A 14,730-nucleotide genomic window follows, 5' to 3' on the forward strand; every position below is an offset into this window, starting at 1 on the left:
GGCTTAGTTTTGCAGTGTTAAATCCATCATGTCAGCCATTTGCTCACATGTGAAATACATCCATATTAATGTTATGTAAACAGTGTTTACAATGATAAATGGAGACATGGAATCATAAGCAGCTTAAAAGAGAGGAGCTAAGGCACCACCAAATTGGCAGCCTCATGATGAAAGCATGGAATTTGTCTAAAATATTAATCAAATATAAATGTGCAATGAATTTATTAGTGGCTTCTATATTTGGAACCCATTTAAAGCCAAGCACACGACAGGGACCATGGTCAAGAAGATTCATTTTCTAATTTGTCTGTCATATTTGTTGATATTATTTGAAGGGGAATCCTAAAATTCATGTAGCATTAGAAGAGCTTTAAAAAAACTGTCCTGTGAAAATTTCCTGTTGTGTGTTTTCAGCATTTAGTGGGCGTTCTCAGTAGGGAGCAATATGGAGCCCCCCTTGAGTCACATGGTGGGGAAAAAAAAGTGTGCAGACAGGGTTTTGTAAATATAGCCTATTACGTTTCACAGTAGGATCACTACTGTACTAGTACTAACACTTAAACAGCTCATAATTCAGTTGTGAAAGTAATACAAAACAATGCTATTCCAACAGGAAACTAATCTTGTGAGAATGCAACGTCTCGTGTGATCTCAAATATATTTCAGGGGCTATCAACACTGCTTCAATGCAATCAGCCAAAATAGCTCCTCTGGGTGGGCGATAAACCGCAGCCAGCACATTAGACACTGAGCTGGATGAAGACGCCCAGGCAAGGCACGAAGTGTTTGGATATGTCAAATCCGTGGTCGGTGTTAAGAGTTTATCTCGCGCTTCGTGCAGCCAATCAGCTGGCTGGAGTCGGCTAGCCTCAGCCAGAGTTGTACTGGAGAGCATGAGCTCAGTGTGATCGCCTGCTGTGCGTAAAATCTACCTGTCAGACGCAGCCGCGGTGCCATGGCAGGCAGAGCTAAGCGAGCAAAGTCAGGTCTTACAGACACGGAATAAGTTGCCTTTAAACGGATGTTCCGCTGCGATGGCAGTTTTTCCAAAACTGATGATGTGAAGTGGAAAGGTGCGTCCGTCCTTCTCCATCGAATCAGTTGCGCCGAGGAACGATGCTGAGCAAAGCTGCGGGACGATTTTCCACTACAGGTAAGATGATTTTCCGGGGGTATTTATAGCCACTACTTTCCAAAATATATATTTTCGCCCATAATTCCAGGGTATATTATCAGATCTTTATATAAGAAAAGAGAGCAACCCAGTAAAGATATGAAGATTTCCTTCATGATCAGATACAACAATTGTTTATGAAGTATTTGCCTTTTAAATGAGAGGTAAAAAAACAACAAGATGCCATGCGATGTCATCAATATAAGAAAAGTGTGTGTGTGTGTGTGTGTGTGTGTGTGTGTGTGTGTGTGTGTGTGTGTGTGTGTGTGTATGTGTGTGTGTGTGTGTGTGTGTGTGTGCGTGTGTGTGTGTGTGTGTGTGTGTGTGTGTTGTGTGTATGTGAGAGGCAGTGACATGTGAATAAATTATAGTTAAAAAAAGACAATGACAGGAGAAGATGTATGTGCTGTTAATAATTGATTCTAAGCACACACTCACATGTGCGAAGTGCACATCTTCATGATGTGAGATGAATTATTTGTTGGATGTTGTTTTTGTTGTTTAATGTAGTGTGTAATGTAATTCACTGTTATCTGGAGAGTGGCTCGGCAGCATGGGCGAATGGAGACCGCAGGACACAGTGGTGGAGATACTAAGCCGAGTCTTTGGTGTGTGTGTGTGCACTGTGTGGGCTCAGATTCAACCACTAGCCCACATTATTCACGCTTCTGCGCACCCAACAGCTCTGACTGGGACTGCATCAGTTTCTGTTCTCAGGGGTCACAAGGCCAAAGGTCTGCCGCAGATTTGCATGTCTCCTCTGCAGGCCAGGAAGAGGTTGCATATGCAGATTCATGCAAACAAATACAGCACTCTGCAATAAATATCAGCTTATTCCTATTTTGTAGGTTTCTTGTGAGTGTGTCAGAGGCACTAATGTAATTCTTGAGGCTATTTTTAAGGTTTTTGCACTACAAATGGCATTTAATTTTTGTGTGTTGTTTTGCCCAGCCTAGTTTGTTTGTGTCCAGGTCTGTGTGACTCAATTGCCTCCCCAAGCTCATAAATCAAGCCCTGCCATACCTCCTTTTTTTTTAAATGTCCAAAAAACTCTCAATTTCTTCTTGTAACCCACTCTGTAGCTGATTTTTCACGACAGCACTTTCAACAACAAAAAGCTTTTAATGACTCTGACCTGATTTGCTGGATGAGTTCTTTGTTCGCCAAAAGGGAATGGCCATGTGTGCTGGAATTTAAAACCAAAGTAATGTTATTTGGCTTTTCTAAATCTGAACATGCTCAGATTTCACAGCCCTTCACTGGCAGACGTGTTGCCTTAGTGACGGCCTCTCCTGACATTGTTACTGGGCGCTTTTTGTAACATAAAGCACTCATTTTTTAAATCTTCTCCAAATCATTTGAAAACATACAGCAGGACTCTGAGAGGCCAGTTAGCAGACAGTCAAAGTGATCAGTATGCAGTGCAAAATACAGCAGGAACTGCATCGCTTTTTTTCAGATTTTTTTATATAAGCAGCCGTGACATGTGGAAGATATATTCCCCCTACATGTTTGTCTGGATCCGAGGGTGTGATATGCAACAGTTGAACGTACAGCAGATGGTGATTTTATGGCCCAGACTGGTGAAGAGCTTGTGAGAGGAATGCTGATTGCCAAGCCATATAAAATATTTTGTGTCCTGAATTCATGTCCTAGATTATTACATTACTGGAAACCATAAAATTAAGTCTGACCAGAAAGCTATAGGATGAAACTGCATTTTCCCAAGAATATGCCATAATAGTTTTTGCTTTTAAAGTTAATATCAATCACATTTAATTGTAACTGTTCTTGTTTCCAGCTACCAGATTGACACATATCTTTTGGACTTCACTCTGTGATCTATTAGACGTTTGAACCTGCCAACATGGAGAGCCTCAGCGAGCTCCAGAACCCCCTGCTAGACAAAACGAGCAGACAAGCAGTGCACAACGATTACCAGGGCTACCAGTGTGACTACCCGGGCCAGCCCTACCAGGACAGCCTCATTGGCTACTACTACACTGGGACTAATGGCAAGCATAAGACTCAACAGTTCCTGGACGCCACATCTCTGCATCTGGCTGTGGAGGCCTTTTACAGGCCCAACTTCATCCTGTACAAGGACGACGTGAGTCTCCACAGCAAGGACTCCAAGAGTGAGAGCTTTGAGACCACGTTCACAGTGAGTAAGGACACTGGGTTGGATGGGATTGCCATAGAGAACCCCCTGGATAGCACACAAGGAGAGAAGGATGCTAAGATACAGACGGTGTCGTACGATGTGGAGGAGGAGCAGGGTCCTGAGTATGAGGTCAGAGGTCACACTAAAGAAAAATGCATGTTGCTTTGCAGCTTCAGTGGTAATATATGTAATGATGGATGTTGGCGTCTGATATACTGAGTCTGTATACAATTCATTTGTAGCCTGATACATGCTTATAAAAGCTTTCTTACTCCTGCTACAAACACTATGGGAATAATGACTATGACTACGCTGCTCAAAGAGCAAGTTGATGCAAGTAAGGGCCATTTAGCAGCTCGAACTATTACAATGTGTTATATGAAATTAAAGGCGTTTCAACACATATTCCTAACTGTCAGGGACATCTTTCAGCAGAAAGTGAGTCATGGCGTGTGCAGTGATTCCTATTATTTCATTCTCCATTCTAATGGACTGCCAGTGTGTTTCACCCTCATTTCTCATCTCTAAATTTTCAATTTACTGGAGTCTTTAGAATCTAATGCAGGGTAATTGTTCGCTCTTTTTGTTATAATTACATTCTTTAAAAAAAAATGACACATCTGAGATTATCTAAGTTTTTGTTCTTTTAGGACTATAACTACTCTCTCCAAAGAAAAAGTGAGACTGCAAAAGAGCAAAGTATTTTCAGATGTGGAAAAAAAATCGAATTTCATCCAGAGGAAAGACGTATAGCACCCTAACTGGGCTGATGATCGCGCCAGCGCTTGTCACTCGGAAGCCTGGCAGATAGATAGAGACATGGCAGAGACTGCCATTATTGCTATAAGTAAGGCCATGCTGTGAGGCTATTACGTGGGACTGATGCATGGCTTTTGGAGCAGGCGAGCCTGGAGCTAAAGTTATTCCAAGTCAATTCAAAAGGGCAAATGAATCTGATGAACAGCGCTCAGATAAAAGTAGAATTTCCCAACTGGAATATGAGACTTCTTGCTCAGCAGCTGCGTTTCTTTATTTTCCTTTTCTGCATGACTGTATGTGTGTACGTGTGTGTTCATACGTCTAATCTTCGAATCTTCATGAGTCACGAAAAAAGTTTCGTGACTCATGGAAATCACACAAACAGTGCCAGATTTGTGTTGATGCATCAAACAAAAATATTCAGAGGACCTTTATAGAAATGGAAACTTTTTGATATAAAGGAACAGAGCATAGCCTGTCAAGTCACGACTTAAACTCCAGTAATACATTCAAGCACTAGCACTGACTTGAACAAATAAAATAAATAATCAATTACAACTTGACATTAACTTCAATGGCCAGAAATTGATTAAATTGATAGATAACACTGGGCAGACTGTATTTCTTTGGAGGGCACTTACATACACATTTTCATAATTGGTCAAAAACACTAAAATATGCTTAAGAACCACATGAAAATCATACACGTTTGCATCATGTGTTAAAGAATAAACAATAAAAACGACGAACATAAAAATTTGATTCAATACTAACAGACTAATATGCTACACAATTGAAATGCAGGTGCTTAATGTGTTGCCAACAACAACAACTTAAACTTCAGTTCATTTAGAACAAAGACGTTTATGACAAACGCTGTAGCTGTTAGCAAAAATGGCTAGCAGTGGCTACGGCTGAATATAGTCCGTTCCATGTTATTGTGGAAACAGGAATACAACACAACTAGCTAGTTGAATCTCAACTTGCTGTAACAGCTGTTCCCACATGCATCCCCCATAACCTGATTTTGAATAGTAGCGTCCTGTTAATGCAATGTTCTCATGCCAGTCCTCCAATTCATGATTGTATTCTTCAATTTTAAAACAGTTGCCTGGTAATGTTGTGACAGGCTACAATGCTTAACATAACAATTGTTTGTAGCAGTAGCCTGCATATGAGACTTTTAGGAAACTCATTAAAAAGCAGCGCCAACCAATAGTCTACATAGGCCAGTCAAATGTCGTCATATGGACTACACATATTGTATTTTTTATGAAAAAAATATATTGATATATATTTCAATATTTTCATTATGAAGACAGTTGAGGTTCTTTCTTCTGCTTGTGTTTACTTTCGCTTCAGCTTTTTTTTGTTGAAAATGCTTTATCCTTTCCCCCAAGCCCAACGGTTGAAAAGTACGTCATTTAAAAAGGTCTTTCCCTACATTTTCTGAACAACCAATTTAACTACTTTATTCCCATCTATTCAAACTTTATTTCCCAGATCCACTCATCCGATTAAACGTAATATATTATTACTCTGATGTTCAAATGTGCATTTCATTTGGGGAAGAATTGAAGGACTAGTGTGCAACAACTTGAGACTTACTTGACCTGCAAAACAACCGCTTCATTCTAAATTGCTAATATTCGAGGATATGGTCTACGGCTGTTCCATCATGATACTGTTTTTTTGCGGGCTGTCTCTTACTGTAACTCCCATGGTGCACAATCCCTTGTTAGCACTCAGAAACACACAGAAAAAACTCCCTGTATAACATTACAATAGATAGCTTGTCAGCAGAGGTTTGACATCTGTGTGACACAGCAAAAATAAATTGCAGGTAAAAAAGTAACAAGAGCGTGTGTGTGTGTGTGTGTGTGTGTGTGATTTCCACAACTAACAGGGTGTAGAGCCGAATGTCCCCTGCAGACTCTGACGAGGCCTCAGAGTGCTGTGACAGGGTTGTTAAGGCACTGGGTCTCCGCGGAGCCCCATCACTTACTGGCAGGAGAGCAGAATGGGAGTGTATCCCCAGCCAGTTGGACTCAGTGTCAGGCAGACTTTCAGTGGTCCTGAATGCACCAGTCACTCACAACTCTTATCGGGGCTTGCTTCAAAGATAAAAGGAGATTACTGCTGTTTGTACCCACGGGTTTAATCATGTGATGTCAGATTATGTGGTTATGACCAGCTGCTGTTTTGATGGATCACACCCGGCAGTCCAGGTGGAGAGCATTCATAAAGCAGATAACAGAGAGCTTCATAATCTTCTCCTGGCAAAGATAGCTGTTTGGATAGCACAGCACTGCTATCCTCCACTCTAACATCTAAATAAGGTTTCTAGACAGATAAGTCCAAAAATAGCACACAATAATTACATTACATTAAGTGGTTTGGTGTATCTAGATCAGATTGAAAGCGAAGAAAAATAAATTGTGGGCGGTCCTCAGTATGGTTCTTTTCTGCTTTGCACACCTCTTCTTTAATTACCTCTAAAATGGCTGGTTCCGTTCCTGCCTTACATATTGATTTTTGTTTTGTGCCTTCCTTTTCCCCGCTTTGATTAATCCCTGCAGGCAGCAAGACTAACAAATAAAACCTGCTCCTTATGGGGGTTTTTATTTAGACAAACATCCACTATGTCGCCGGGACAGCCAACAGAAGTACGGCAGCGTCCTCCTAAAAGGTCACCCATGCAGTCACATTGCCATCCTCGCTGCAGGCGTTGTGCCAATGCAGTCTGAGTGGCGTTCAGATCTATCATGCATTAACCCACCCTTTTGGGCCAGATTATGGAGGCCCAGTATTGGGAGTCATTTGAACATCTGCTATATTGTAAGATGCCAGGTGTATTGAGGAGAGATGGTGGAGGTCTCTCATGCTGTAGAAGCAATTTAGTACATAAATGACACTGTCTTCTTGCTGTTTCCCCCGTCACTTCGCAATGATGGAACAATCCATTAATCCCGTGCCATCTGTCAGGCCGCTCATGGGTGTTGACAGAGGCAACAAATCCTTTCTGGACGGCTGAGCACATCCTGTCCTGGATGGTGGTGAAACAAGGGTAGACACACTGGCCTAGAGGGACGGGGGACGGGGGGGTCACAAGTTGTCAAGCTAAACCACTTTGAAGATGTCCAAAATACACCTGATATCTACACATGTCAACCGTGCCCTTCTATTATCCAGGTGTCAGTCTCAAGATCACTGCACTCACCTTCTGGCTCAGTTTTTCAATGTCTGTCTCAAATATTGTGCTTCGTAATTCAAGCAGACATGTCTAAAAAGTGCAACATCGTCTTGTTTTCTGACAGCTAATGATTCTTCATCAACCTCTTTCAGAGTGACAGCTCCAGTGACAGTGAGAGCGAGGACAACTTCATGGTGCTGCCCCCCCGCGATTACCTGGGCCTCGCCATCTTCTCCATGCTCTGCTGCTTCTGGCCCTTGGGCATCGTTGCCTTTTACTACTCTCACAAGGTAAAGGCCCAGAGACCTCAAGCCTGTCATTAACTCCCATTACACTGCATCCTGTTTAAGGTCAGCGAGCACAAGCACTCAGACAAGTGCATACGGCAGCCCATTTTCCATCCTGTGACCCTCCCTGCAGTTGTTTCAAATGATTGAATATGTAAATTCAGCAGGTTCAGACCACTTGTCATACCTCTGTATTCACATTTAAACCATTAACATTGAGGTGTTGGTCCGCGGTATGTTCTGTGTGAGCAGTGCACTGCCATTACATTATTTTAAATTGTTGCAGCCATAGCCTATAGTCTATCGTCAGCATCTTTCTGCTCCGAAAAGATTACAATCGCATCTTCTGACCTCAAGCAAAGCACAGCATTATCTTAATGGTTTTGCAATATCCGAAACTATTATTTTCAGAGGCAATTATACTGTAGCAGAAAAATAATGTGTCAAAAGAATAAATAAAAAGGGATATGTTTTTTTCATCATTAACCAAAACACCCAAATAACACATTTGGAGGGATGATGACCCTAATTGCCATGGTTACTAATGGTCTCCCGAGATAATTTCTTGTTTTCTCTCTTTTAAGTTTGGTTATAACACCTACTCATACATCCTGTGCTGATGAGTAACACACCGGCTCATTTCACTCTCTGCTTTGTTTTGTCAGACAGGCAAGGCTATCGCTAAGGGAGACTTCTCCAGAGCCGGGATGGGCTCCAGGAGAGCCCTATTCCTGGCTGCTCTTTCCATCACCATTGGAACAGGGATGTATGTGGGGGTGGTTGTGGCCCTCATAGCCTACCTGTCAAAGCCTGGACACGCATAGCACTGGGTTTGCTTACAGGGAGAAAGAGAGAAAAAGGAGGCAAGATGGGAGGAAGGGAAATGGCGAGTTTGGACACCTCCTGATGGCGCGTGCCTGAGAGAAGAGACTTTAGACGGAAAATAAGATAACAAGATGTGTGGATGGAATAAGATTTGGACAGCATATTCATTCAAACAAAAATCTTTACTCCTGGGATATACCACCACAAGAAGAAAAGCGGAGCAGGATGACTACTTCCATAAAGACTGAGCTGTACTAATACGTCAGAAAAAACCTGAGCTCATATCAGTAAAGAGCTACTTACCTTTTACGACATTAGTCATTTACAGCAGTATTATTTTTTCCTTTATAGTAGATGTCTTCTCTGCCAGTACTATTGCAGGTTGTGTATTGTCTACCGTAAATTAATTTATTTGGAAAACAGTCAGCCAGTGGGCTTTAATGTGGTTGTTTGTTCAAGGAGTACACAGACAATGGATCCAAGCGGTAAACAAAGACGCAGACTGCTAATAGAAAGAATAAAAATGTACACAAAGTTTCTGAGCAGTTGTCGAGAGGGTGTTTTGTGTTTATTGTGTGCTGTACAATTCAATAAATACATTTGGCATGAATAATGAAAAATCAGACACTTATTTATTGTCTATTGTCTGTTGAGAGTGTTAGAGCAGCAATTACCAATCAGGGGAGATTTTACTTCAGGGGGTATGCAATGCCAGGGGGTATGTGGAAAGATTAATCAACAAAAAATGATAACAGCAAAATATGTTTACAAATTGGTGTGATGCTAATCTCTACTCGTACGCTGTCCAAGGACCAGCTTTTGAGTTGTAAAACATTGAGATCATGGTTTCGAATTTTCAAAACACCAAGTTATACCATCATTTGCTAAATGGTTTTGTTTGCCTTTTTTTACACTAATTATTGTTGTAAAATGAAGTAAACAAATCCCCAAAGGCACAGGAAGGGACTGTAGTATGGAAACAGCAGCTACTTGGCATTTCAAGTCATGCAAAAGGCAATAGGGGCCTAATTTAACCCCCCACCCCTGCTGCTTAAAGCTGTGCTGACACACGATGGACAGACTACTGCTCTAGCCTCATATCTTGGCCCCTCTTAAATGCTCAGCCCGTGAGGAGAAGAGTCCATGTCCTTCTCCGGCTCTCAGCTACCCATTAAAAAGGCCAAAAGAGGGGAAGGGGTCATATTGACTAAGGAATATGATGCTGATTTATGAGCAAAATCAAACGATACCTCTGCATTTTGACAAGCTTAAGAAGAAATACAACTTTTGTGTTCATTAAACAGTCCAATACAGAGCCCTTCAGTGGCAGAGTGAAACAAATAGTATTGAGTAGCGCATTTCTTCAACACAAAGTGTCTTTACACTCACTCCACTGCACAAACCCCATCTTTCCACAAGATGTCCACACAGTACATTTGTTTCGTACTTGCAACACATAGTTTTTTCATTGTAATGCAGATTCACATTTTCTCAACATAATGACATACATGTTGAGTGTAAGTGATCGCAACTGAACACCAAGTGCATCTGAAAATGAAATATACCAGCCAAACATAATGCGCACACAGATTTTTACATAGAAAGGAATAATGACACACATGCAGGCCACAAATAAAAGACATAGCCATCAGGTTATTCTCACTAAACAATTTAATTAGGACATTTTATTATTGGGAATAGTTTGACCAGTTTGAAGCCCCTTTGTCTTTCAGATTCATTAAATACTGTTTCTTAAACAGCCCAACAAATTAAATGTCTTGATTATTTACTGCATGTGCAAACAATAATGCAGAGAACAAGTCATGTTGACTCAAATAAAATAATCCTGGTGGACACTTCAGGACCGCCAGTCAGTCCTTGTGATGCTGACCTCCACCTGCATACCTTTGCACAGGTGGTGGTGGTAGCAATGGATCTTCTTCCTCAGCTGACACCAAGATGTCCCTCGCAGTGATGCAAATATTACGGAGCATTGCACACACTGCAGTGATCCCAGGGGCAAAGGTTTGATCCACTTCCAGGGCTTTGAAGAAGGTCCCTCGCCAACGTGCCTTCATCCTGCCAAAGGCCGCCTCCGAGGAGCGTTGAAGCGCTTCTTTATCTTCTCCTCTCGGGTTCCCAGTATGGGGTAATGAGGTTAATTGGTGCACTCAGAGATGGGTATCCTCCATCTGCAGAGATAAACGAACCAGCTGGTGGGTTACGACGCCTGACAAAAAAATGGACTATTTCTGAGCACCCTGGGGTTGTGGATTGAAGCGGGGTAACCCACAAACATGTGGAGAAATGTGCCAGTGCTTTCACAGATTGCCTGAAGCTCGACAGAGTCAATGAGTTCCCTGTTCAGGTGATGTTGTGCACGTGGACCATGGGGAGCCTTACTGCTGACATGGCATCCATCATTGTCTCCCAAACTGTTCTAAACAACGGGATGTTGGGGACGTTTTGAAAGCCATCGCTGAACCGCTGTGGGGAAGTGGAACACTTTTTCTAGGAGAGACAGGTTTGAGTTATGTGGGACACAACCGTGTGAGATCATCCATGTGCCAGCCAGCAACAACCAGCCTCCATGGGGAACTCCATATACTATTCTCCTTCCAGAAAAGACACATTTTTCTAAGAATTTTTAGCCTTTCGTTTACACCCAAAATAATTTTAAATCACGGAAATCAGAGCTAAAACTTGAGTTTTCGACTTGAAATGTCAAATGTGTGTGCTATTTTCTTTTCTGTGAGGCATCACTAGTGAGACAAAACTTTGTGCAAGGGTGGCACATAAATGTACAGCTTATCCTCCACCATCAGGATGAACAGAATGTGCTCAAGGAAAATGCATACATAGTTTAAATAGCCAGTTCGGGAATAAATGGTTGAAATTTGAACACATTCCTGCCTCACCTAGTAGCTCGCACTGAAAATTGGAGCAAGAGACATTCATTCACAAAATCCATCCAGTTCATTATCCATACAGTACGTTTTTGACATGATGGCTTTGGTCGATGAAAGGGTAATTCAGCTCAACTTAAAGGCTGTCAGGGTACATCTGACAATAAAGGAACCAGTAAACAAGCCATGGAAGACATGAGGTATAGAAGCCTGTCAGAGTGTATTGTCATTCAAAGAGCATTATATTGACAATTTGCCATTGCTGGCAGGAGCCTTTGCTTTAACTGGCATGGCTCCTCATCGTCTTTTGGCATCACTCACTGTCTGGCCTTGACATGACTTTACCTGCCACAGTGCTTGTGAGTGTCAGGAACAATGCCTGCTCTCTAAAGTCTGCATGTGTGGACAAGCAGCACTTTATTCCCCTCCAGGGTTTGAAAGGGCCATCATGATCATCCTGTTCTATTGCCCCACCTGCCATCCAATCAGAACAATGTCCTGCTGAGCCATAGCTTCCTAAACCACTCCATGCCCTTCAGGTTTAACGTGCAGACAGCTTTGATAGCTCGAGAAGCAGATGAGAAAATATTTACTACACCTATATACACACATACACACCCCAAATCATTTACTGCACCAGGATACATGGAGCAGATGGCAAGATAAGCACGTTTTACAGGAAAGCTTGCACAACCTGACCTCTGTTATGTTTGTCTGCTTCCACGTTTGCAGCTTCTCTTCAAACAAGTCTCTAATGCATGAAATGTGGCTCGATGGGGGAGACGGGGGCGAAAGTGCCGCTCTCATCAATGGCAGCTGTATGGGCTGTTGAAGTGGGCTCATTCTGTGAGCGAGTGCAGCGCTGCATGCGTTTTCTCTCCCTCAATAGATAGGGAGCTTCACCCACGCTGCTCGCTCGCTCACTCACAGCATCCATAGCTAGCTCAGACCAACAGAAGCAACCTGATTTTATTAGTCATCCACCCACACATGAATACAAACTTTCCAAAAGGCAGCATCAGGTTGTATAGAAACTTCTGCAAATATTTGAGTATGTTTGTTTATGGGCAACTCAAGTCGATTCTAAATATAACCCTTGTGACTAAAATTACTGTTTGTGTCAAGGTTATACCCTAAAACGGTCACATCTAGCAAATGACAAAGAATACAAATGGATGGTCCTTCACAGACAACAGAAGTGAGAAGCATTTCAGAAGAAAAACAATGATGAATGGGATAAACAAAATGGAAAGAAGCTGAAAGTGGAAAGACAAAAAGACATTAGAGCCGAGTGCTACATTAATAAGGAGCATGATGCTCTGACTGTTCATGCGGCTGAAAGCCATTTTCAGTTTCTTATCGTTGCTTTGATGAAATACCTGTCAACACTACTCTCTGCCTGTGGACAACCGACCGAGGTGCAAACAATATATTCAGTTTGTGCCATGCCTCTCAAAAAGAGGGTTTTATTAAATAAAAAAGCTTTGAATGAAGACATGGTGTTATTTCATTTGATTGACATTTGATAGAAAATCTATTTTTAAAAGCCATCAAATAATTACTTCAGTAAAATGATATAAAAAATCTTCTGGAAAACTTTAAAACTAGACTCAGACACATTTTCAACTCACCAACCAAAACCACAATGGGAGGATGTGAATGAGGAGAATGGAAACTGTGTCCTGGATTTCCAAGCTGTTGAGGAAATAGTATTTATGTTGCTAAGGCTCTCTATTGTATGTTAAATCAGAACAACATAGTCCATTTGGTAGATTAGAGACACTTGTATGCTGTTTGAAGTTCGGATATCATTTTTCATGCCGGCAGAGACATTTAATGTATTTTTGATTATTTGAGAGACACTTTCTGGGTCAACAGCAGCACCAATAACTTCTCTGGCAATTGAAGAAACTAAAATCAAGCCTGGCGCCCACTGAGGTTTCGACAGTTTACACGCAGATATGCAAATCAATTAGCATATAAAAATACTAGCTCAGCATTTCAACACGCCAGGAGTTTCAGACACTGGTTCACGTCCAGAGCCAAACCGAGATGCTTTTTTACTGCAGCCAGTGGTTGGATTTTTACCTTAGACGAGCTTAAATTAATGACGTGGTGACCCTCCTCTCGCATGTACAGAAAAACGATGGACTTTACAAGTTTTTAGTAGGCCTATGTCTTTTTAGCTTAAGTGATATATACATGTTTATGTATACTGATACTGCATTGAATGCTACCTTTAACCCACTTTCAGAGGTAAATAATGTACTTTTTACTCCATTTATTTGACATTTCCAGACCTAAGGTCGATTACCTAAATATATATTTAGGCCAGTTTATTCTCATCCTCAGAGAGTCAAATACCAACGCCTTGCAGTGGATGTCAGTGTCTTGAGATCCTTGATTCCCCAGGAGAACCACATCTGTGACCGATGTGAAACCGGAAGGGATATATATCATGTTTCTCAACCTCACTGAGTCACATGTTACAATGCAAACCTGCATCAAAATATAATGCAAAACTAGGCTTCCCCCAGCATCATTATAGTGAAGCAACATGGCTACCGCTAGCTAACATTACTGTCAAAGCAAGAAACAACCATAAGATTCCCAAATAACTCAAATCAACATTTACTTGATAGTGACACATTTAAGCAAAAACATTCTGCTTAAGTCTTTTTAATCAATGCATGGCTTTAGCTGGGCAAATCATGATCTCAACAGGTTTTTCAATCGCACTTTTAATGTGCACAAAAGGTATGAAGATGTCCTTAATGCATCTCTGATGTCAGCATCCATTTCTATAAACCCATCTTCCTCTCTTTCTCTTTTCCACCTCACTTTAATCTAAGAGTTAAGCATTTCATCTTCAAAGCATTTCAAACATATACTCTTATCTGCCCTCAAACACCTTTGTCGCACAGCAACATGCCTCATGTGGCACCAGCATTTGCCAGGACTCTAGACTGATAAGGCCCTCACACACAGCCTCATATTCTTGCTTCGCTTATCACTCTTGAGCAACAAGGGAGCACTGTCTGGCTGTTCATGTTTCTCTTCTCTTGATAAGTATAGACTGGGCTTCTTTTCTGTCTGAGAGTTCCTCGAAGCTGCTGTCTTGTGCCAGCATAAGCATAAAATGCTGCTCTCAGATAAGACTCTGTGAGATGTGCTGTGTTTTTAATTGCAACGCGAGTCGCTGACACTTCCAAGGAGAGCTGATGTCAGTTCCTGAGACATGAAGCAGGGAGAAAGAACAGCTAGGTAAGATTACATAAAAGTAAACACACTAACATAGTTTACGTCCACAAGTAAATGGAGTTGGCATCTAAAACTGCTCACAGATGGTCTGCAGCAACAACCACTGTGTGGTGGATTCTGGGCGGCTGCTGCAGTGGACGGCCGCTGGGGTTGTTCCACAC

General features: G+C 41.7%; 1 protein-coding gene across 2 annotated transcripts; it reads left to right on the forward strand.

Annotated features, from left to right (window-relative positions):
- The first annotated feature begins 559 nt into the window (after nucleotides 1-559).
- LOC307046094 (synapse differentiation-inducing gene protein 1-like) lies at nucleotides 560-9,008 on the forward strand. Of its 2 annotated transcripts, none has more exons than XM_079692258.1 (4): nucleotides 560-1,153; nucleotides 2,976-3,467; nucleotides 7,443-7,580; nucleotides 8,247-9,008. In XM_079692258.1, the coding sequence occupies exons 2-4, from the start codon at nucleotides 3,042-3,044 to the stop codon at nucleotides 8,370-8,372; spliced, it is 690 nt and encodes a 229-aa protein (XP_079548384.1). In that variant the 5' UTR covers nucleotides 560-1,153; nucleotides 2,976-3,041; the 3' UTR covers nucleotides 8,373-9,008. The 2 variants fall into 2 exon arrangements, with proteins under 2 accessions (XP_079548384.1, XP_079548383.1); XM_079692257.1 differs by having other exon boundaries at nucleotides 568-1,153; nucleotides 8,243-8,996.
- Nucleotides 9,009-14,730: the final 5,722 nt, after the last annotated feature.

The sequence above is a fragment of the Notothenia rossii genome, assembly GCF_949606895.1.
Source record: "Notothenia rossii genome assembly, chromosome: 7".
Lineage (NCBI taxonomy): Eukaryota > Metazoa > Chordata > Actinopteri > Perciformes > Nototheniidae > Notothenia > Notothenia rossii.

Bases quoted from the DNA above. Each gene is read 5' to 3' on its own strand.
- LOC307046094 (XM_079692257.1), top strand. From the start codon at position 3,042: ATGGAGAGCCTCAGCGAGCTCCAGAACCCCCTGCTAGACAAAACGAGC. The intron at 3,468-7,442 runs GTCAGAGGTCAC...AACCTCTTTCAG, and splicing joins AGCAGGGTCCTGAGTATGAG to AGTGACAGCTCCAGTGACAG. The intron at 7,581-8,242 runs GTAAAGGCCCAG...TTGTTTTGTCAG, and splicing joins CCTTTTACTACTCTCACAAG to ACAGGCAAGGCTATCGCTAA.